Below are 24,968 nucleotides of genomic sequence, written 5' to 3'. Positions count from 1 at the left end.
TCATTTCTGAATACCTGTGCTGGAGCTAATCACTATTAATTTCCATGAGTTTCTAGCTTATGAAAAATAAATCTTTATGCATATATATATGAATAAATCCTAACATTAAAGTTTTAGATGATAAATTCTGGGAAAGAACCATAGAAATGAGTAGAGTTCTGAAACTATTGAACTGGCCTTAATGCAAACTTGATACATGTCTAGATCCCAGCTATCTAAATAAAAGGAAATCATGCATTAATCCTTGAAATCCCAAGTGCTATGTTGTTTTTGGCTTTGCTTTGTTTATTTGTTCTATTGTGTTTCCCATATGTGGCGTCCGCTGTACCGGACAGTCTTTTTCTTAAAACTAGGACATTCCCATGGCTTTGCCTATTCTGTGCTCTCTTGCTGGGGAAGATGGGACTTCTGACTCCTATTGCCATCCTGTCCATCCACCCAAACACCAGCTCCTCCATGTCCCACACATCAGAAAGGACCACTTTGTCCTCTGTGTTTCCACAGCACATTGTCCTTCCTGTACCTTCTGTTCATTACCTTTCATCATCACTGTAGCCAGTATAGTGTAAAGTCCTGGAGGGCAACAGACTACGTCTTAACTAGGTCTCATGTGACCTGCTTATTGATGTAGTGTCCTTTGCAGAATGGGTTCATAGAGACCACATGATGAATCAAAGTGGATTTTTTCCCCCCCAAATCAGCTAAGAGGTGCCTAGGCCTTTGATGTTGTCAGGGATTGTGTAGACTCTTGTGTAATAAAGGCAAAGAGAAATAATCATTTTTATTTTAATTTTTTTTTTACAAAACAAAATCTGCATGGCCAGTCTTATGAGACGGCAATTCAGGTGTTCTACTTTCTCAGCTTCATGCATGGTGGGATGGGTTCTGCAGGGAGTAGGGCTTGCTCCTTCCGCGTTCCCAGCAGAGTTCTCATCAATTATTCTGGAATTCTAGAGGAAAAACACTCTGGGAAAAGTGTCCATGAAACGTTGTTTCATTTATAATGAGGTTTAATGGTGAATCTTTTTATATTTCTGTTCATGTTGTAGAGCCTCAGAAACACTTGCTATGGGGAGTTCCTGTTGTGGCTCAGTGGTAAGGAACATGACTAGTATCCATGAGGATGAGGGTTCAGTCTCTGGCCTTGCTCAGTGGGTTGGGGACATGAGATGTAGTGTAGGTCACAGATGCAGCTAGGATCCTGCATTGCTGTGGCGGTGGCATAGACCAGCATCTACAGCTCCAATTTGACCCCAACCTGGAAACTTCCATATGCTGCAGGTGAGGCCCAAAAAAGACAAAAAGGGGGGGGGGGAGAGAAACACTTGGTATATATTGATACTGACTTTATTCAGGTGCCAAATCAAAAAAACATCTTTCTTAAAGTGCATGTATTAATAGTGTTTTGAAAAACAACCTAGTGGAGGTTACATGACTTCATGTTAAAGAATTCCCAGCTGTCACTCTTTCCATTTAACATTTTCTAAATATCCTAGAGAGAACTTCCATCCCTTTTAGTCATTGTCTGCATCAGCTCAGGCTGTTATAACAAAACACCATAAAATAGGATGCCTATAAACAACAGTAATTTATTTCTCACAGTTCTGGAGGTAGATGACACCTCTGGTGAGGGCCATATTCCAGGATGCAGACGTCTTGCTGCCTCCTGACCTGAGACAGAGCAGAGAGCAGCTAGCTCTTTAGTGACTTCTAAAGGGCACTGATCTCATTTTTTTCATCCATGGGGGCACCACCCTCATGATCTCATATTATTCTAGTCACTTCCTTAAAGCTCCACCCCCAATACCATCACATTGAGGGGTAGGGTTTCAACATATGAATTTGGAGGGGACCCAGTCTATAATAACAATGAATACTTACAAAATTATCAAGCAGGATAACATCATGATTAAGAGTAACTGCTTTTAGGAGTCCAACTACCTAGGTTCAAATTCTTCTTCACTACTCATAGGGTGACCAGCTTGTCTTGGTTTGGCCACGACACTCCCAGTTTTAGCAGAAAATTCCTTGATCCTGGGCGAACTAAAGTGATTGGGACCTTAGAAATTTGATGCCTTGCTCAAGTCATGTACTTTCTCTAATTCTCAGTTTTCCTATCTATAAAATGGGAATAGCAGTAGTGCCTGCCTCAGAAGGTTGTTAAAAAGCTTAAATGAGTTAATGTATGTATAGCAATAGCACAGTGCTTAGCACCTAGGAAAGTTAAATAAGTCCAGCTATGGTCATCCTTACTAGTAGCTTGTATAATTTCTTTAATAATGAGACACACAGAATCAAATAAAAGGAAAGGAAGAAAATGGTTTTAACACATTAGTGATTAAGCTCAAGGCCATGACACAATCATTTCATGGGTGAGCCTCCTCTGCTGGGAAGCTGGGGTTGGGGTGAGGGTAAGGAGATATGAAGCCCTCTCAACACAGTACAGGGCTCTGTGGCCTACGGGCAAAGATAGCAAAAATAGACCAGATCAAGAGCCATGATGCATCCACCATTCTGAGGTAGAGCCGCACCTTAGTTTGCCTCTCTAGCCCTTGTGAGGACAGGAAAGATGAACTAAATCCTGATTTTAGTCATTGGACCATGACCACATTTTTGGAAGAGCTGTTTTTAAAGATGCAGTTGTTCTGAGGTCCTTTTTTTTGTGTTGCCAGAGAAATAAGTTCACGTTACTGAACTCATTACGTGAGAAGCACCATGCTAGAGATACAGAGACCATAGGACCATTCTTGCCTACAAATATCTCCCAGTATAATGTGACTATAAGGTAGAAAGCCATTCAGTAAGGTGTGTCACTGGCTGGTTAACTGACATATGTGACTTTTCATATATAAGTGACAACTGTGGTACATTCTGAGAGATAAAGCACCCGGATAATGGTCCTATCCTAGGGCTTTTATGCAAATATATAGTATTTGCACTCTGGCCTATGTGCAGGAGTAAGAAGAACAAAGCAGTAGAAATAGGAAAAACTGAAGGATGCCGTTATGTTTCCTTTTGTTTACCAAAGGAAAACAAAAAGTTGTATATTGCCTCTTTTCATCCTTTAGTTCCCAGCTTAAGTGCTACCTCCTTAGAGTAGCCTGAGCAATTATCTAAAGTAACCCATCCCTCCCCACTAACTTTTTTTTTTTCTTATCCAGTTGTTTGTTTCTTTCAGAGCACTTGTTATAATGGATTAGTTATTTTACTTATCTACTGTATTAGTTAGGATATAGGCTAAGCTTCTATAACAGATTTAAAAAAAAAAGTGGCTCAAGCAAGTTAGAAGTTTATTTCTCTTTTATTTGACAGTCCAGAGGCAGGTGAAGAGTCAGGCGAGGGTCTGCTCCGGGGCTCCCAGTTCTGTCTTGTAATCTCGAGCGTGTTGCCTTCACCTGCATTGTTGAAGCTGGTTCAAAGAGACCATGTTCATGGACCAAATCATGCAAAGGGCAAAAAAAGTGGAGGGCAAGCAGCTTCTTCTTGAAGGACGTGATCCAGAGGTACACAGCTCACTTCTGTTCACATCCCAGTCACATGTCCACACCTAGAGGGAGGTTGGAAAATGTAGTCTTTACTGGGTGGCCATGTGCTGAAGTTCCTTGGGGGGAGGTCTGTTGCTAAAGAGAAGAGGGACAGGATAAACATTGGCAGACAACTAGCAGTCCTTGCCATGCCTGCATAGTTGTGGGTTTTTGTTGTTGTTGTTTACTGTCTGTTTGGGTCCAGGGACTATAAATCTGTTTTATTCGCTGTTATTTCCCCAGAAACTGGGATAAGTGCCTAGCATATAGTAGGCACTCAGTATATATTGGATGAATGAAGTGAAATAACTGAACACTGACAACTATCATCTGTTAGACCATAATTGGGTTTGGCTTATCTTCATAATACTCATGGTATTACTAAATAGCTACTTTACAATGTTCATGTAGTTATTGATTGGCAAGATTATAACATGGTGATTGGCAGGCACATAGCAAGTATTCAACAAATGCTGTTTCCTTACATTTCTTTTAGTTAGGAAGGAAAGATCCATGTGTAGGACATAAATATATATGTTAAGAAATAATATTGAGAGTTTCCTTGTGGCTCAGCAGGTTGGGGATCTGGCATTGTTGCTGCTATTAGCTTTGGTTACAGCTGTGATGCAGGTTTGATCCTTGGCACAGGAACTTCCATGTGCCATGGACACAACCAAAAAAAAAAAAAAAGAAAGAAAGAACATATAACATTGAAATAATCTTTACATTCAGAGAAGAAATGTGAAATATTAAAGAATTTATCGATCAGATAGCTAAGAGGAGCAAAATGAATACCGTCATCTTTCTTCTCTTTCTCCCTGATTAGTACAGCTACTTCTGGGCTCCATTTTCTGTACATTTTAGGGGAATAAATTTTCTATATATATTTTGATTATGACTACATGTGGGTGTGTGCTTGTATCTGTGCGTTAAAGTCAAATGGTTTGCCTTTGTGTTTACCAAACATCTTAAATTCCAGGTTTATGCTAATTTGTCCCAAGATGTCATTTACCTGTTTCTATTTTTATAACCCGCATTCCACATGAGATTATGTTTAAAACTAGGAATGCTCAAAACCCCAAATTAAATTTCAAATATTCCATGACTAGAGGAACATAGGAGTTAGATTTTGAAAACTTGGGGAAGAGAGCATACTATATAAATGCAGAATGGTAGCTAATGATAATCACATTATCAACCCTTCCCAGTCCAACCCCAAAAAGTGTCCTCCTGCCCCGGGTCACTCAGCCAATAGAATGAGACCGAGTTCTGTGGGTGGGAAGCAAAGGAAAGCTTTATTCTTTGATAAAGAAAGGAGGGGTGAGAGCTCCGTTTTAGAGCACATGCTCCCCCCACATGGAGGTCGGCGGGGCTTCTTTATGGGGATCTGGGGAGAGGGACAGAGTTGGGGGCCGAAGCAGCTCCAGCTGCGTAACCTCAACTTCCCAGTGCTGGGCTCAGCATCTCTGTGCACGGCCCTGTCACCGCTACCGCTGCCGCCGCCACACTTGAATTGAGTGTGGTTTGCAGAGCTTTTGCTCAGGCCCTGAGCTGACGAGTGAGCACAGCCATTGTGCACCAGGAATTTTGGTCGAAAGGGCCTGGCGTCAGGCCTCTGCACATAGCCCCTGAGAGCAAGGGAAACTAGATGAAGCCCAAAGGAAAAGAAAAAAAAAAAGGTTAGACTTTCTTACCCAGATTCTATTTTTATTTCCTGGTAATTGTTAATGGGCTTCGCCAGCGACAAAACCATTTGGTCTCCTTTAATCCTCAAGGCAGTTCTGAGAATAGTGCTAATAGCATCTGCTTTGGAGTCAGATTGCCCTAAATCCAAGCTCTGAGCCTGTCATTTCTGGCTGTGTTCCTCACGGTCAGTGCCTGAACCTCTTTAAGCTTCAGTTTCTTCATGATAGTATGGGTGTGGTTTTCAAAAAAAAGCCTCCTGGACTGTTTAAGCTTAACATGAGATAATCCATTTTTAGCTCCTAGTAAGCATGCAGTTTAAATGTTAGTTGTTATTATCTTCCTTTTGCAACAGGTTTCCTCAGAGATTAATGACTTAGGAAAAGTCAATAACATGATGGAGATGGAACTTCAAGTCCTCTGACCCCTAAGACTTTCCTGTCACAGAGTGCCACACTCAGAGCACCCTCATACAACACACCACTCAGTGTCCTGCTCACTCTGTCATGTCAGGCTACTATACAATACCTTGCAGCACACATCATGTCCTGCCACACCATGGCATGCCGTAACATACTTCATACCATGTCCTGCCGCATCACGTGTCATGTCATCTTTCTAACAGAACTGTCCCTTACTTATCCTCATTTGTCCTTCCTTATGCACTTCCCCAAGCCCGTCACTTTACATGACATCATTTTAGATCCCAGTGACCTATGTTCAGTGCTCAACACTGGCACAAAATCCAAGACTTTCAGCAGAAGATGCATGTCTCAGGCACAGGTCTGTGTTCATCAGACAAAGGACTCTTTTTTTTCAGGCAAGATACAGTAAGGGCTGGGGGCAGCCCTACAAGGGTAGCCTTATGCTGTGTGAACATAGATTTCCCTTATAAAGCACATTCTTGTGAGAAACCCTAATTCTAGCTTCATCTTGATTTTGTGGATTATTGCAGACTGAGGTAAATTCCCTTTCTAGAGTCTTCTTCAATCATTTATAAGTGGTAAATGCAGGTTAAATGAAGGTAGTTATGAAAATTCTTTGCATCTGACTTTATTTTTTAATTTTTTTCTTTTTTTTAATTAAAAAATTGTTTTTATTAGAGTATAGCACACTGGGAGTTCCCGTCGTGGCTCAGCGGAGACGGATCTGACTGGGAACCATGAGGTTTCAGGTTCGATCTCTGGCCTCCCTCAGTGGGTTAAGGAAGCAGCATTATTATGAGCTGTGGTGTAGGTTGCAGATGCGGCTTGGATCCTGCATTGCTGTGGCTGTGGCGTAAACTGGCAGCTGTAGCTCCAATTCAGTGCCTAGTCTGGGAACTTCCATATACCATGGCTGCAGCCCTAAAAAGAAAAAAAAATAATAATATAGTATACCACTGATCCTGTTGCACCACAGTGGGAACTCCTTGCATCTGACTTTAATGTCTTTCAAACTTATGAAATGAAACTTATAACACCCAGTGCTATGGCTAAAATTGCAATTTGAAATTATGAATTATTTTTTTTAAAGCTTATATGCTCACATATCTTAGTTGGCTACAAATACAACATTAGCACAGAGAGTACAGGGCAGAAAATGTAAAGGTTTATGAATGAAAATAGGAAGTTTAAGTCAAGGGAATCAAATCTTGGAGTGGATTGCTGTTTTGCTGTCCATCTCTATCCTCATCTGCTTCTAGTCAGTTCCAGGTCAGATTTTAGAGGGACAGTGACAAACTATAATATCCCCTGGTTTTAATGACGAGTCTGGAAACATTGATTTACTCCAAGTATTGATCAAACAAAACCTATGTGCCAGCAAATATGCTTCACATGAGGGAAACAGTGACACACAAGGTGCAGTTCACGTCTTCTAGGAGCTCCCAATGTGAAAACAACAGAACACGTGAAAGAGAGAATGAAGAAGGTTCTAGCCTGAACCACAAAACCCAAGAGAGGGCATTTCTGCTTTAAATCCTTGAACATCTGTCATGTGGAAGAAGGAAGCTGGAATCATAGTTTGTGCAACACTATTGCTGTCATCCCACATTGTTTTTTTCCTTTGCTTTTAAATGAAATTAAAAATTTTAAGAATAATACATTCATTTGGTTGAAAGAAGAAAATAATTTTTTAAAAGAAGTACATAATGAAAAATATCCCTTCCACTTTCGTTACTCTCTATTTTCTCACTCCCTTGGGTAATTAGTTTCTTGTGTATACTCCCAGGGTTTCTTTATGCAGATACAAACAAATGTAAACATATTCTTATTTTTAGGTTTTCTTACATGAGAGTTAACATGCTATACATCTGTGTCTGTATGTCTGTATCTATAACACACACTGCATCTTTAACAATATTTATTTGAAAATCTTTCTATATCAGTACATTGAGGTCGTCTTCATTCTTTTGTACAACTACTCAGTATTCTATGTGTAGAAGTACATAGTTTGTTTAACCAGGCCCTGATGATGATTACTTGAGCTGGTTCCAAATTTTGTTATTTCAAACTATACTGCAATAAATAGCTTTGTTCATATTCATTTTATACATGCGCAGGTATGTCTAGAGAATAATTCCTGTAAGATTGCTGGTTCAGAGAGTAAATGCATTTGTAATTTGGATGGCCTCTGCCAAATTGCCCTCCATAGGGACTGTATCATAGTCCACTCCTACCAGACTCCTTTCAGTATGCAAGTGCCAGTTTTCCTTCAGCCTCGCCGAAGAGTGTATTGCCAAACTTTTTTGAATTTTTCCCTATCTCATAAGGGATAAATGTCCTTTTAAGTTTCTTTTAACTTATATTTTTATGCTCCAGTGACATTTATATTGCTTTTTTTTTTTTTTTTTTTGTCTTTTGTTGTTGTTGTTGTTGTTGCTATTTCTTGGGCCGCTCCAGCGGCATATGGAGGTTCCCAGGCTAGGGGTTGAATCGGAGCTGTAGCCACCGGCCTACGCCAGAGCCACAGCAACGCTGGATCCGAGCCGCGTCTGCAACCTACACCACAGCTCACGGCAACGCCGGATCCTTAACCCACTGAGCAAGGGCAGGGACCGAACCCGCAACCTCATGGTTCCTAGTCGGATTCGTTAACCACTGCGCCACGACGGGAACTCCTATATTGCTTTTTAATGTAAATGTTTATTCTTATCCTTTGCTCATTATCTGAAAAAAATGGATTGATAATCTTTTTCTTCTTGTTTCTTGCACCTCTTTATGTATTAGGGAGATTAGCCCTTTATGTGCTGTATTGTTTTCTGATTATTTGAGTTATATATTTCTACTAATAGACTCTGAAGACAAACTTGGACTAAAGGCTGGAAGCAACAGTGAAGTATAAAGTTCAATTTTAAAAATAATAATGAACTCAATATATATCAGGCATGATTCTTAGTGCTTTGATTCCACTATCTCATTTAGTCTTCACAACAATGCTATGAAGTGATAATCATTTATTAACAGATGAGATGGAAACACAAAGGCATTAGGAAATCTGCCTTAGGTCACACAACTAGTAAGTGTTGGAGTCTGTATTAAAAGTCATGCATTCGACCCCACGACCTATGCTCTTAACTACAAACATTTGTTAATTACTAATTTGGTTTGTGTAGCAACCAGTGAGATCCTGTGAATGAAAATATCCAAACTAAGGTGATGGCCAATCCAGAATTTTGTTGAGGGGAAGAGTTTGCACAAAGGCACAGAAGTTGAAAATCTTCTGTTCATGGGCTTGAATAGGTGTGTTTCTTGAGCAGGCTCAGAAATAAAAACCATAAAGGCATTCTGGGGTCTCATTGATGATCCTGAATTATAAGCCAAGGGATGGACAAAGATGTGCACCAAAGGCTTTGGAGTAAAGTCATGACATGGTGTTTTAGGGTGCTTGTGAATGTTTCAGCTGTGTACAAGGTGGTATAAGGAAGAGATGTGGCTGGAAACCATAGAACATTGAAAAACCTAAGTAGAGGGTAAAAGGGTCCAGCTGGGGAGGAGCCATGGGTGGGAAGTAAGGGAGAAATTTCATGTAAGAAGGATTATGAAGGAGTTCCTGTCATGGCTCAGTGGAAACGAATCTGACTCTTCTCTCTGAGGACGCAGGTTCGATCCCTGGCCTTGCTCAGTGGGTTAAGAATCCTGCATTGCCATGAGCTATGGTGTAGGTTGCAGATGTGGCTTGGATCTGGCGTTGCTGTGGCTCTGGGGTGGGCCAGCAGCTGCAGCTCTGATTCAGCCCCTCGCCTGGGAACTTCCATATGCCACGGGTGGGGCTCTAAAAAGCCAAAAGCCAAAAAAAAAAAAAAAAAAAAAAAGAAGAAAGAAAAAGGATTATGAAGATTAGCTAGATGATTCTATGTGGTGGGAAGGACCAAAAGAACCATTAAAGTATAAACAGAAATTTATAGTACACATTATTTTTTTTTGTTACTACCAATGTATACATATAGCATTAAGGAAACGTGACCAAGAACAATTGTTTTTTCTCTTTGGAAATCGAAGAGCAAAGTTCTTCAACGAATGATAAAAAGATTGAGATTTTTTCTTTTTTTGTTGTTCCAAAGGTAATTCTTTGCATGGTGAAGATAGCTTAAAGCTTCTTCTGTATTGAAAACGTAAAGAGTAGGATATATCTGAATTAGGTGGGTGGATTAGATAATGGCAATGGTTGTATAATTCTGTGAATATACAAAGACTGCTGAGTTGTACAGTTTAAGGGTGAATTTTGAGGTTGTGAATTTTAAGTCAGTAAAGCTTTTATTTAAAAAAAAAAAATAAGCAATGGGAAGTCTAGGTAGGGTTTTCTTTCTTTTTTTCTTTTTTTCTTTTATGGCTGCACCCATGGCATATGGCAGTTCCTGGGCCAGGGATTGAATCCAAGCCAGAGCTGCAACCTACACCACAGCTCCAGCAATGCTGCATCCTTAACCTCTGTGCTAGCCCAGGGATTTAACCAGCCCACAGAGACAAGCCAGATCATTAACCCACTGTGCCACAGGACCTTTTCTTAAAATTTAAGTAAATTATAAATAAATATTAACTCCCCCTCTTCGACCCCTTCCTTCCCCCCCCAAAAAATTGGCATCCCCCACCCCCAGAAGGCTGCAGATTCACATTTCCACCTTTGGACACAGGCAAAAAAAAAATCCCTACATTTTGAAGCTCATTGGAACTTACACTTCCATTGCATCTCAGGACTTGCTAGCTTTATTCTTTCCAAGGTCCTGCCAAGAACTCTCAGGAACTTAGACAGTGGTTTGCTGCTGGGCTAGGTATTTTTCCTCTAACAGAATTTTCTGATGAATTGAAAATTCTACAGGCAGTGTAAGCCCTGACTCTTCATAAGGGAAAATCCCCAAAACTTGCTGAATCATTTTATAATAAACATTAATTTTACAATCTTGACAGCTAAATCTGTTATTCTGGCAGGGAAGCTTTAAATAAGGTAGTGAGTTGGGGAAAGAAAGAGTAGTTACTCATATTCTTAAACCCAGAGTATGTCATCAGCGTTGGCTTTGATTCTTTTGCTGGATAATGCAGGCTCACCTTTTCATTTTTACTTGATTAACCAATTAGATAGACAAAATCTTAAAGAATGGGTGTGCTTGAATTTCCCAGCACCCATTTGTCATGTTAAATCAGAGGGTACTTAATTTAATTTAATTTAATTTTTATTTTTTGGTGTTTTTTATTGATTATATATGCATCTATATTAATATACAATTAAGAACATATTAATTCTACACAACATCTAAGGCAATTACACCTTCTTTTCTGTGTGCTGCTTATCTACTTTGCCTATGTTTCTGTCAGATCTTTGGTCTTTTCCATTCTTGAACATTAAGAGTTCTTTACATGTTGGGAAGATCTGTCCTTTTTTTTTTTAACTCTGAAATTTTATTTTTATTTTTTACAGAATAAAATATATACATTTAAACACAATTACATTCACACAGATTATTATATCATGGATCTTAAGAAACAGATTAAGTGACTCCCTCTGGAGAAGTGGAATGGAAAATATGCTGAGACAAATAGGAAGTTTATTCTATACTTTATCCCATTTTGTATGGCTGTCATCCTTACTATTTAGTATTATCTATTACATTTCAATTTCTCTTTAAAAATTAGCATTATATTAAAATTGTTATATATGCAACTAAAATTTATAAAGAAAACCTTATATACCATTAAATATTTTATATAGAATAATAAAAATAATAACTTAACTGGTAAAAATAACAAAAATAATATACAGAGGGTACTTAATTTTAGAAGGAGAATGTTTTCTAGGTGACACAGAGGCTCTGGGAGCCTCCCTGGCATATCCATCCCTCATAGATGGCTCTGCTGTCAAATGTGTCACAACCTCCATACTGTGGGCCTTCTGATTTCTTAGCACTTAGACAAGATGAGTGGGAGTTTCAGGGAAAAAGCCTCACAGCCTAACCTTTGTTCAGGCTACTACCATCCATCACATGGGCAGTCTAAGGGCAAACATTCTGGGGAGAATGAATACAGATTCACTTTGGGTCACTTTTCCTAGTCTTTGTTTCTTGAATTTTAACATACATCTTTTATCCTACTCCCACTATCATTCCAGTTTTTTATATGCCCCCCCTTTAAGAAATTTCTCAATTTAATGGGACTCTTGTCCCCTATACCTGTTAATGTTGGCTCTATTCAAACAATAATTGGTGTTTTTGTTTTGTTTTTATTTTTAATCCAGATGTTTCTCTAGTGAAGCATATCTATCTCTGTGCTCATAAAACCTTTCATATAATCATTCTTTCTTTCTGACATTCTCTCTGTTTCTGTGTCAGTAGAGTTAAGAGGGTCTTTATTGAGTTACAGAAGTATCATCTTAAACCATAGACCCTTATCTTCATGCTGAGGAGTCAGCATGAGCTCCAGGCACAAGGGAGAAACCTCATCCATGGGCACTGAACACCCTCTTTCCTTTTCCGTCTATTGTCTTGGTAAATGTTAAGTTTTCTTGCTTAAGTCAGTCATCACCACGTTCATAAAGGATCTATCAGTTGCATCACTAGAAAGTACCTAACCCACAACTGCTTGCTCATGGAGCTGTGCAGATAGCCCTGGCCTTGCACACTTGGGACTTCAGCATCTAAGACTGACCCCAGAGGGTAACATGAGTGTGGATTTGCTGTATTTAACTCCTTCGACCCAAATGACCTTGATCACATGTCACTAGATAAGATAAAGTTCCAGATGGACAGATGGTGCATATTGCAAATGCAGGTGTCCACAGCTAAAATACAGGTGATTGTAAAACCAACATCTCTCATGTATTGAGTGTGTAGTATGTGCCAGGAGTAGGACTAAGTGAATTATTTTATTTAATCCCCATCACAGCCCAATAAGATGGGAACTATTATCTCCCCAGCTAAACAGAAACTCAGAGAGGCTACCTTGCCCAGAGTCTCACAATTGATAGTAATAGAGCCAGAATACAAACCTAAGCTGTAGACCAGCAACTGAATGAGCTTGACTCAGTGAGAATGAGTCAGATTCAAGAATGCAGATTATGTGATCAAAACTTTCCTTGAGAAAAGCCAAACCGTTGTTGGTAAGTAAGTCATCATTCCTTAGTATTGCCAGAGAATTATAAAAAATAAAATCAAACACCCACCATTTAGGAGATTAATTTGTCTAGCTTGTGATTAGTATTTCTGACCTAGGGCATTGATGGATACAAAAGCCTGATTTTATCAGCACATGTGATTTAATGGCAATTGTTTTAGCTTATTTTTATTCTTTCTTCCACTTAGCTTTTGACTAGAGATAGTGACCTATGGATCCTTCAGCTTTTATTGTAAGTACTTTCCTGAAAATTACTTGTAAAATGAAAATTTGAAAATCAATCTCATTTTAAATTTGCCATGCCCTTCTGTCCAGCCACCTCCCGTGAGGCCATATGTGAGCCCATACATTAACTGTCGTGTGCATCTGCCTCCACATGAATCAGATTTCTAGATGGCCAAGGAAAGAGAGACTGAGGAAGTCAGATGTTCCAGGAATCTTTGGTTACATAAAGAAAGTAGTAATTTCTAGGCTAGACAAGGAAAGCCCTTTTATTTAAGGGGATTTGTCTCTAACAATGTAACAATATTGGTTCCTGCCTGGGGCAACCAGCCTGTGCTCACTGCCTCAGTCCCCACAGCTGCCAGCTCTGCAGGAAGCGCTGACAAGGATTAATTGGCTTTCCTGAGCCTCAAGGCTCAGTTATGCTTCCCAGTTCCAAGGATCCCACAGGACTCTGCTCTCATATAATTTGCTATCTAGAAGGACTTTCTGTTTTCAAGAGTTCTATCTAATAGGCCCCATGTAATGTATACACATTTTCAAATTCAGTTAACTAAACCTTGAGAATCTTTCAGGGTATCTAGCTCAATTTAAGATATGGGACATGACCACATTCAAAATATTTAGATTATTGGTTACTTTTATGAGGGCTCTGACATGGTCCCATTTAAAATGTCTGATTTGCGCAAAAGCCATTGTTCTTCTAGTTGGTAGTGTTTGTGGACTGTAACAAAGGAGTCCTTCCAATTTCATGCTGGGTTCTTTGAGCAAGACAAAGCTAGTAAGATGAGAATTTCATGAGTGGGAGTTCTTCCCAATTATTGATTCTATTTAGAGTCTCTTGAATAATGTAGATGAGATCTAGTCTATTCCCTCAATTATTACCATATATATGGGAAGCTGCTATTCTCTGTGACATCACCTAGAGGAGAAATACATGATTCTGTCGTACAGGTAAGGAAGAAGTAAAGGATTGTGTCCCGCTATGGTGGCAGCCAGTGGGTTTAAAAATCATAGACATTTGGAAGAGTCTTCTGCTGTTGTCCCATCCAGTTTTCTACTAAATTCCGGTTCCTGCCTAGACAGATGCTGGGCCTCTTTCTATCTGTGTGCCCACTGGGATCAGAACACTCTTGTTCCCCAGAGGCAGCTCCATCCCATTGTTAGATAACTTGAATTCCAGATCATTCTTTCATATAATAGATTTTAAAAGTCCTCCTTGTAACTTGTATCAGTCAGTCTTAGTTTGTTCTCAGTAGCTGCATGGAATATCTGCTCATTGATTAATTGATTGGTCCATTCATTCATTTATTCATTTTGTGTTGGGTGCCTACCATGTTCAATATAGTGTGAAAAACATGAGTCTCAAACTCCAGGAACTGACAGGTTAGCAGGAGATAACATGGGATATAGAAATTGTATGTCACATATGTGACACAAACAGTATAATTAAGCGCTACAGGAAAGGTGAGGGAGAACACTAGAAAGGAGTCAGGTCTCGACAGCTGTGGTCAGCAAATTCATCTTGGAGGAGGTAGCATTTAAAGCTGTTTACCGGAGTTCCTGTTGTGGCTCAGTGGTAACGAACCCAACTAGTATATCCATGAGAATGTGGGTTCAATCCCTGGCCCTGCTCAGTGGGTTTAAGGATCCGGCATTGCTGTGAGCTATGGTGTAGGTCACAGTCATGGCTCAGATCCTGCATTGCTGTGGCTGTGGTGTAGGCTGGCACCTACAGCTGCTATTTGACCCCATCCTAGGAACTTCCATATGCCACAGGTGCAGCCCTAAGAAGAAAAATAAATAAATAAAACTGTTTACCTTTAATAGCTTGAGGTTGAAAGGTGGGGATTTGGATGTGGAGACTGTAAGGATTAAGTTTTGGAGAAGTGATGGGTAGTTTGTATTGGCCAGAGCTCAGAGTTTGAATTGGAGGATGAAAGACAAGGCTAAAAAGGCTGGCAGAGTGTGAGATTGTGAAGGGCTCTGTATGTGTTGAATGGAGGGTAAATGAGATGAGTAGTGGAGATGGGGCTATGAGGCCAGTTGACATTTACACTGTCTCAGATGCCAGACTGCAGAGTTTAAGGATTATCCAGTGAAGCAAGGCAGAGCCCTCGGGCCAACTGCTGAGCAGGTGGCAGTTGTGTTTAGTGTGATAGCTGGTGACAAGAGACATTGGGCTGTGAGGGCTATGTAACATGCCTAGTATAGGTGTTAAGGGTCAGGGACCCTGTGGTGGCCCCTGCATTCGAAGCACCAAGTGAAAGTTGAATGCTAATGACTGTGACACAGCCCTGGAAACTATGCTGTCTATTCTCCAGGAGAGCATCCCCTCCCCATTCCTCACACCTCCAGACTATTTATATCCAGCGACAAACCCTTCCTTACTCTCTGATGAAAAATTACTTATTAACATGTAGAAGTGGTTCCAGGTAATTGTGGAAAAGAGTCCCAGGATCCAAATGTCTGAAGTGAAATATTTCAGCATTCACTTCCCTGCCTCCAGTGAGGTCTCCATGTAGGCTAAGCCGATATAACGAAAGAAACTTTAAATATCCTTTAGAATAAATATGTGTGTGCACACATGAATTTAAATGTAATAGCTTTTTCGTTGGTCATCTGTATGTGGTAGACAGTAAGACCCATCATTACTACTATTACTGCTGTTATTGAGTTTGTTTTTGTTTTTGTCAAACTTGAAAAGCAAGGCTGCCATATGCAAAAGAAGTATAATTAGAAGACAAACCGAAATGAACCGCTTTGAACTGGTCACTTTGAACTTTTTTGTTGCTTACAAAGTTAGGCTACTTGCTGAATAAAGTGAACGTCACTAGCAATTAGGGGAATGTTTCAACCTGTCTTCTCCCACATTCCGTTATTTATTCTTCATTCTACACTTAAAAATTACTCCTTTAATTTTGCAAATATTTATTTATTGAGTACTTACTATGTGCCAGGCCCTGTTCTAGGTTTTTTGGGCTATGTTAGTGAATCAAACTATCAAAGATTCCTGCCTTCATGGAGCATACCTACCAAGGGGGGACAGTCAACAAATAATGAATAAATAAGTTAATCATATAGTATATTAGAAGGAGACACGTGCCACAGGAAAAAGAGAAAGTAGAGAAAAGTAGGAGGGAACAGGGTTGCCAGGCAGTGTGGGGCAGGTTGCAGTCTAAGATAGAGGGGTCAGGGTCACCTTTCTCACAGTGACATTTGAGCAAGGACTTTATGGTTGGGAGGTTAGATCTGCAGGTATCTGCATGGAGAGACTGCAGTGGTGCTGAGGCAGAAGAGTGCTGGAAGTGAAGAGGCTCTGTGCTTTGCCATCCCCCTTGTACTAACAATGGCTCATGCAACCAGGAATAAAGCTAGGAAAAGGCAATAGCTAAGTTTATTTGTAATAAGATTGATTCAAGATTACTTTAAAAAAAAAACCTCGTAACCTGATTTAAGGAGGTACAAAGGACATGAGGGGAAGTTTTCTGACTCTTAGACTGCTTGGGTTTGATCGCTGGCTCTACTACCACTGTCTACCTGGGCAGTCTTGGGTGTGTCCTTCAGCCCCCTGTTCCTCAGCTTCCTCATCTGTAAAATGAGGCTAATTATAGTACCTAGTTTCTAGGACTGCTTTGATGATTAAATGAATCTTATTATTTAAAACTTGGAATTATTCTGACACAAAGTAAGCTATTAATATTATTATCAAATATTAGCTATTAATGTGATTATGCTACTGTTACTACTTTTATTGCTTTTATAAATTAGTGCCCTAGGCTGGAATATTCTTTGATTGCCTCTTAAGAGCTGAGTCTATGTGTGTGTTTGTGTGTGTGTGTGTGTGTGTGTGTGTGTGTGTGTGAGATCTCCTGAGAGTGTGGGGCTTAATTTAGAAAATAGTTTATCTTACTGCTTAGCACGTGATAAGGCATCAATAAATGTTAGTTTTCTTCCTCTCTGGTAGTATTTTACAGCACAGAAAAATAATAGAGTGTTTCCTTCTTCTGCATTCTATTAATGGATTTTTTGCTGGCCTATGAGTAAAATGAAGACCAGGTGAAAACATTCTATAGACTCAAACTTGGAAACTTGTTTTGCCCTAGTCACCACCAGTGGAACCATGAAATTCCCAGTGGGTCATTTGAATATCACTGGAAGGCGAAGGATGGGCAGTGGTGGGTAACTGAGGAAGAAGACAAAATGAGGGGAAAACTGAAGAAATAGGGAAGGGGTCCATTAAGGTGATTCCACTTTGCAGTAAGGCCATCAGAACACTAGGACTTTCTTTCTCTGAGGACCTTTAACAAGAGAAGGGATGACATCAGTCCAGGAAGAGCAGGAGTGCCTGAATGAAAGGGCTGCACCAGAGGGTCTCTTGAGCAGCTCTTATTCCCAATACAAATCTGAATTAGTCTGTATTTACATCTCTGTTTAAAGAGTCATTAATACTTTATTGTTATTATTATTATTGTCTTTTTAGGACCACACCCGCTGCATATGAAAGTTCTCAGGCTAGGGGTCGAATTGGAGCTGTAGCCGCTGGCCTATACCACAGCCACAGCAACGCTAGATCTGAGCTGCATCTGCGACCTACACCACAGCTCACAGCAGTGCTGGATGGATCCCTAACGCACTGAGCAAGGCCAGGGATCAAACCTGCATCCTCATAGTTGCTAGTCAGATTTGCTTCTGCTGAGTCATGATGGGAACTCCCTAATACTTTAGCTGTAAAGAAGGCTTCTGTTGAATAATACCAAGTAAGAACGAGTAGCTGTTTTTTGAGGTAGTAGATATTGAGAAGGAACTTTCTAGTCCTCTGAGGTCTGTCCCCAGCTTCTCTGGGTGTGGCAGCTTATGTGAACCTTTGTAGTCTGCTGCCAGGAAGATACTAGTGCTGTTCTCTATCAGGGAGACAAAAAAAGCAACCTGAGAGTGTTCTGGGGGAGCTCTGAGGTCCTGAGGAGAAGGGATGCTGTGTCAGCAAAGGCCAGGGTGGGCAGTGAGTGAAGCAGGAGAGAGTGAAGCCAGGCACCCACTCACTGTCTGCTGCTTTGACTCATAGGTATGGCAGATGTCTCCAGGGCCACGGATCATACCTTTGCAACAGCAGCAAGAGATGGGGGAGGAGTGTGTTACACGTCTCTGATTTCTGACATTTGTTACCCACCTCGGGAGGATTCTACATATTTCACTGGAATTCTTCAGAAGGAAAATGGCCACATCGCCACTTCAGAGAGCCCTGAGGAGGTGCGTACCACTAGACCATCCTTCCCAGATGTGCCTGTGACAGAGCCTCGTGGCTTCTTTAGTTCTGATTCTGGGATAGAAATGACTCCCGCAGAGTCCACCAAAGTGAGCAAGATCTTAGCAGACCCCATAGACCAGATGAAAGCAGAAGCCTGTAAATACATTGACATAACTAGGCCAGAGGAGGTGAGAGATCAGGAGCAATGTCACCCCAAGGCAGAAGAGAAAGACTTGGACCTTAAGAATAAGGACACTGAAATCTCAGACCAATCCGAAGAGGCCCGGGAAGCAGAGAAACCAACTCCTGTGGAGGGAAAAATCCTCAAGGACCATTTATTTGAAGAATCAACATTTGCACTGTATGTAGACGATATCTCTGAAGAACAGCACAGTGCTCCTGTGGTCACTGCCCCTGTCAAAATCACGCTGACTGAGATTGAGCCTTCTGTCGACACTGCTACCCCAGAGAAGACCCCTGAGAAACAAGATATCTGCCTGAAACCAAGCCCTGACACAGTCCCCACAGTCACCGTCTCAGAGCCTGAGGATGACAGCCCAGGATCCGTCACTCCTCCGTCTTCTGGGACAGGTAAGGGAGTGGGCGTTCCCGACCCTGGGACAACCCAGCATATGGAAATGTAAACATTAAGAAATGGAGATTTGCTTTCCTAAATCTCAAATTTAACATGTAACTTTTTCAGTCTGGTGTCCATTGTACAAAGATTGACATCTGGGATCTTTTTGAAAAAGTCCTATCTGGATCTTTTTAAAAAAGTCCTATCAGATTTGTTTTGTAAAGTGTTTCTTTCTTCCTTTGAGGGAAGAAGTTAAGATAACACACACTGGAGACATTAAAATCCTCCTGTGGCTCTACTGTCCAGACAGAGACCGACCAGACTGACCAGACAACCAGACCTGGGTTAGCTCTCCTTCCTGACCTCCAGGCATCGTGGAGAGAGCACCTTGACTGTTCTCAGACTGGCTGGGCTACCTTGGATGGGCCATTTAACATTCCTGGCCCCAGTTCCAAGTTCGAAGAGGGGTAGGGTGGATTTTAGGTCCTTTTTTGGGGAGAGGGGATGGGCAGTGGGAGTAAACCTAAACAAGGGGTCCCCCCCTTCAATCTCAGCACTGCCATTTTCATCTTTTTACTTTATCGAAGTTCTACATACAATTTTATTTTTTAAACTGAAGATTCTGTTTGGTTAGAATATGAAACGTTCCGAATTCACTAGGCTATGATCTTTTGCACTTGAACCTTCTACTCTGACTCAAGGCAGGGTGTTGTTAAACCACGTCAACATGTCCTCTCAAACACAAAAGAGACCTCCCATACCTGAGTGAAAGGTCAGAGCTTCCCCACCCATGCTGTGCCACCATCCTGGGTGGGGTGGTAGGAGTGGAGTCCCTGTACCTCTACAACTCTCACATGCGCACAAGGCATTAGGATGAAGAGGACAGTGAGAGGTCCTTGCATCTTCCTCTGCCTCCTATGACGCTACCCAAAAGTAATGTAGAAACCTTTTGATTTTCAAAAAGCAGTTTTCAGTGCCTCAGGTTAAAAAGCATCTACTAAATTCTTAAAACAGAGCTAAAACTTTATAATTAGGAGTGATTGGTCTAAATCCTGATGATGCAGTAAGTCCAGGTGTTAGAACAGAGTGTATTTAATGGTGGTCCTTCCTGTCCTGTTTCCCTAAAGATTTGAGCATCAGTTCCCCCTCCCTGAGCTTCCCCAACCTTACCTCACACTCATTAAACTATAAATACAGCTCCAAGGACCTTAAAAGATTCACTGCACCAAGTTCCTGATTTTCAAATTCATTTCTTCACTTAAAGACTATCTACACACTTTCTTTTGGTCAGGCACTCAAATAGGCACTGGGGATGCTGGAGTTGAAAAGCAAACAAAAACCAGTCCCTTGGAGTTCCCGTCATGGTGCAGTGGTTAATGAATCTGACTAGGAACCATGAGGTTGTGGGCTCGATCCCTGGCCTTGCTAAGTGGGTTGAGGATCCGGCATTGCCGTGAGCTGTGGTGTAGGTTGCAGACGCGGCTCGGATCCCGTGTTGCTGTGGCTGTGGCTTAGGCTGGTGGCTACAGCTCAGGCTGGTGGCTACAGCTCTGATTAAACCCCTAGCCTGGGAACCTCCATGTGCCATGGGAAGCGGCCCTAGAAAAGGCAAAAAGACAAAACAAAACAAAACAAAACAAAACCCTCGAAAAAACCCCCCAAAAAACAGTCACTGCCTTCCAGTGGGACAGATGACCAGGGAAACAGTCACACTCCAGTGTGACTTATCCCAGCTGACATGGTAGGGACATATCTGTGTCTCAGAATATTCTTGTGGTCTTTCTGGCAAGTATGTAAAACACTTGTGTTATTCCATGTCATAAAGGTACTGACACTCTGAAGATATAAGCTACATTATCCACTCTGTTTACAGAGTTGTCTGTTGGTCAGCACAGAAGAACTTCAGCCAGACTTCAGGAAGAATGAAAGACCTCAGCATGTTTCAGGCCATTTACATGATACATATCTTATGTGAAAATTACAGTTTACAGAGCTGATAATAAAAACTTAATACAAGGTTCATTAATTATGAGGTAATTTTCTTTTGTCTTTCTTCAGTAGTCATGGCTCTTTGGGGTTCTGGAGCATCTTCAGAAGATGATAGAGTCATATTGACATTCATGATCTTGGAGTTTAATGATCTTTGGGTGCCCACTTCATGGCATGGGGTTAAGAAAATGGTTTTCTCTGCAATTCCTCCAAATAAACATTCTAAGCCAGATTTGTTTAAGAAAGAGACAGTCCCCTGTCCCATTACACAATTACCTCCCATGTTCAGCTCCTCTCTCCACTACACCCCACATCATAACACCTGAGTCATAAGATGACACATAAGAATAAAATTAACGGGAGAGATAGGAGGAATCAACTTGCCATTGAGACTTTTCTCCTTGTTCTTTTTATCCCAAGAGGTTACCCTAACCCCCTCCCCATCTTGTGTGTTCTTGGCACCATATGATACTCCACCATAGACAGTGGAGGATTTGGGCTTTATCACTTCTGTTGGGTCTTGATTCATGCTGCTATTTCCAATAGGTGAGATATACACCAGGAGTTACATATAAACCTACATAGAAACTGAGGGAAAAGAAAACAAACTAAACAAAAGGAATTCAGTTTATTATTGTTTGATAAGTAAGGAAATTATCAACTAACTCTGGGAAATTCCAGTTATATGAATTATGCAGCAGTAGGAATTTTAATTTAGAACAGTTTTAGCCACAGATCCTAAAGCTTAAGCAAAGAGGCTAATATATAAGCTTCCTTCAATTCTAATAGATTATTCCATTTTGTAACTTTCTCCAACATAATTATTTTCATTATGTTAAATAATATACTCTGAGGTACAGAGACAAAAATTCTTACACCTTAAATATTGGAAGTTTCTCCTAAGCAAAGATCAGTCATGATTACTACAAGTGTTCTAGGAACATACGGTAAGTGCCCTGATGCACCAGACTGTTAACCTATCAGCAACATGTTGTTTCTGACGCAAACACCCAGAAGTGTGTTATGGTGGTCATGGATATTCTTTGAGGTGTTATCCTCAGGAAGGTCATCATAAACCTCAGCTTCCCTTAAAGAGAAATAAACACTAAAAGGTAAATCAATTTAAACCCTTTGAAAACTACTGTTGCTATTTCCTTACATTGATGTGATTCTCTGACCCATTTTGAAAATTTATTCTTTTATTCAAAAGTACTCACTGAGGAACTTCTGTATGTCAGGCGTGTGCTGGACATCAGCGACATTATAGTAAGCCAGATGTCTAAAGTCCCTGACCTCATGAAGCTCACCGCTGGTGAGAGAAGATGATCAAAGGAAACACAAATAAATAGTGTAATTTCATGGCGTGTGAATACTGTAAGAATGTTGAGTGTGAGAGGGTCAGTGATAGCCTCTCTGAGGTGACACGTGATTTGAGATCTGAATGAGAAGAAGCCCACAGTTCGAAGAAGGGGGTTAAGAGGAGCCCCAGGATGGTACAAAGGATCTGGGAGAAGTATGGCAGAGAACAGAGTTGGAGAGGTAAACAGGGACCATATCACTAGGGCTTTACATGCAAGAATAAGGAATTTGAATTTTGTTCCAGATGCAATGTTGGAAACCATTGGAGGGTTTTAATCTGAGAAGTGATGTTGTTCACTCATTATCCTTTCACTTAACAAATATGTACTAACCATTTCATCTACGCCAGTCATTGCTCCATCATTTCTGGAGATGCAATGATGAAACACAACAAGGCTCCTGCCTGCATGGAATTTGCCTTTTAGTTAGGAAGACTTACATACAAATAAACAAATATGTAATATAATATCAGGTAGTTACAATGATTATGAAGAAAAATAAAGCAAGATAGAGTATAAGAGAGTGATGGGGTGGTACTGAGGAAATGATGGTTTTCAGCAGAGACCTGAGTGGAGTGAGGGAGCAAGCTGCATAGACAGTTGAGGAAAAAGTGCCAGGCTGAGAGGATAGCCAGTGCAGACCCAGAGGAGGAAATGTTCTGTGTGTTCAAGGAGCAGCTGAAAGGTCAGTGTGGCAGGAGTGGGGAGAAGGAAGGGAAGAGTGACAGGATCAGATTAGTGTTTTCAAATGATCCCTCTGGATGATGGGTGGAGTGAAGGGGAGACCTGAATGGCAGCTTGGTTCACAGTTAGACACTGGCATCTGTGACTTGGTAGACTGGCCCATGTTCATCTTCCGTTTTATCCTTCCGGATTATATCATCATAATTAGCAGCAGCAACAAATGCATCTCCCCATGTGGGGTGTTCTAACCTTCTCAGTTTCTATATTCTATTTAATTTTTTTTGTCTTGTTTTAGGGCTGTGCCTGAGGCAAATGGAGGTTCCCAGGCTAAGGGTTGAATCATTTTCAATGACTGTTTCTAGCTTTGCTGTGTTAGTCCTGACACATAACCAGTATCTTTGCTAGAGGCCCATAAGTTTTTAACAAGGGTAGGAGAACTTCTGTTTTGTTCCAGATGTTTTCCTGATTCCTCCTAGCACTTTGTTCAACTTTTAGTTCCCTTTAAGAATTGAGAGCAATGTCTACAATATCTGCTGAGTCCCTTTTTATTCATAATAAGGATGATGATTTTTAAAGTAGTACCTTTACTTGCCCAAGTTGAAACTTATGAGGCCCTCTTCTCTCATCCCCTACAACTGTCCAATACCATCCTTACTCCTGAGTAAATAAAGCAAGATCCTCATACTTTTTGTTTCTGAATATTCTAACACAGTGACTTTCAGCTAGAAGTAGGGTTGCCAGATAAAATATGGGTATTTCATGGGGTATATTTATACTAAAAACAATTCATTATTTATCAGAGATTCCTTTTAACTGGGTACCCTATATTTTTATTTGCTAAATTTGTCAACCTTAACTGAAGGAAACCTTTAGAGTCACCCTTGGAGTTACAAAATACAGATACCTAAGCCTTATCCAGACTTATTTTTACTAAGTCAGAATTTCTGAGGGCAGTTCTGAGCCATATACCTGATTAAGAACTGCTGTCCTAAATATTTGAGCTAGTCCTTACTTTTAGTCAAGTACTTGCTGTGTGCCAGGCACTGCACTAGGTTCTGGGGATATGATAGCAAACAAATGCCTTGCCTGCCCTTTGCCCTGATGATGCTTTCAGTCTGGGGTCAAGGAGGATGGGAGAGGGTAAAGAGACACGTTAATAAAATCATCACACAAACAGATACAAGCTGCCCACAGGCACCTGGTTGTGCATAATGTGTGGGTACCACTGTGCCTCCTGAATGAAACAGCATCAGGCTGGTTTGCACACAAGGTGGGCCACCCTGCAGGGTCATTTGTGACCTTATTAGCCCAATATCCTGCCTGTCAGCTTTGTGGTCTCCTAGGAATGACGTACAAGTAGGAGTTTGGTCAGTCCAAGAGGTTTAGGTGGTTAGACAGAAGCTGCCAGCATGAGAAGTTGGAAGGATGTTATAGAAAGGGAAGAAATACCCAAGATAAGTATTTTCTTCTCCCATCCCATCAAAACAGCTCATTGTTCTGACTTCCATGTTTCTGTAGATGGAATTCCTATTCGCTATACTCACCCAGACTCACCATTTCTGAGTGATCTCTGGCACACCATTTCTTTCTCACTTACCACCTGAAGTAGACCCAAAGTCTGTGGTTTCTCTCTCTTCAGTGTCTCTTGAATTCTCCTGTCTTTTCCATCTGTGTGGCTACCATAACTCATTAGATTGTCATAATTCCTCCTCTCAGCTATTGAAGTATCCTCTTAGTAGGTCATCCTCCTTCTAGTCTTTATTTTATAAGTTCATCCTAACCCTTTGAGGACCCACCAGAGCCTACCTAATAGAATGTTGACTTTAAACTAGCTTCCAGGGCTTTCGATGATCAGGGGCTTGCTTAACTTTCCAGTCATACGTGGTCTTTTGTTACCAGCTTATTTCACTTAGCATACAGTTTTTGAGGTTTAGCCATGTAGTAGCATGAATGAGTATCTCATTCCTTTTTATGGCCAAATAATATTCCATTGTATGGATATATCATATTTTATTTATTCATCCATCAATTAAGGGACATTGGATTGTTTTACTTTTTTGGCTGTTCTGGATAACTCTATTATTAACATTGTATATAAGT

General features: G+C 40.7%; 1 protein-coding gene across 1 annotated transcript in view; it reads left to right on the top strand.

The window, feature by feature from the left end:
* RTN1 (reticulon 1) overlaps positions 1-24,968 on the top strand; it is a 221,596-nt gene that overhangs the window by 83,993 nt on the left and 112,635 nt on the right. Inside the window, 1 exon segment of the mRNA NM_001244640.1 lies at positions 18,078-18,851. Within this exon segment, the coding sequence (NP_001231569.1) occupies positions 18,078-18,851 (774 nt within the window).

Source organism: Sus scrofa, chromosome 1 (genome assembly GCF_000003025.6).
Source record: "Sus scrofa isolate TJ Tabasco breed Duroc chromosome 1, Sscrofa11.1, whole genome shotgun sequence".
Lineage (NCBI taxonomy): Eukaryota > Metazoa > Chordata > Mammalia > Artiodactyla > Suidae > Sus > Sus scrofa.
This window is presented reverse-complemented; position numbering and strand designations above follow the sequence as displayed.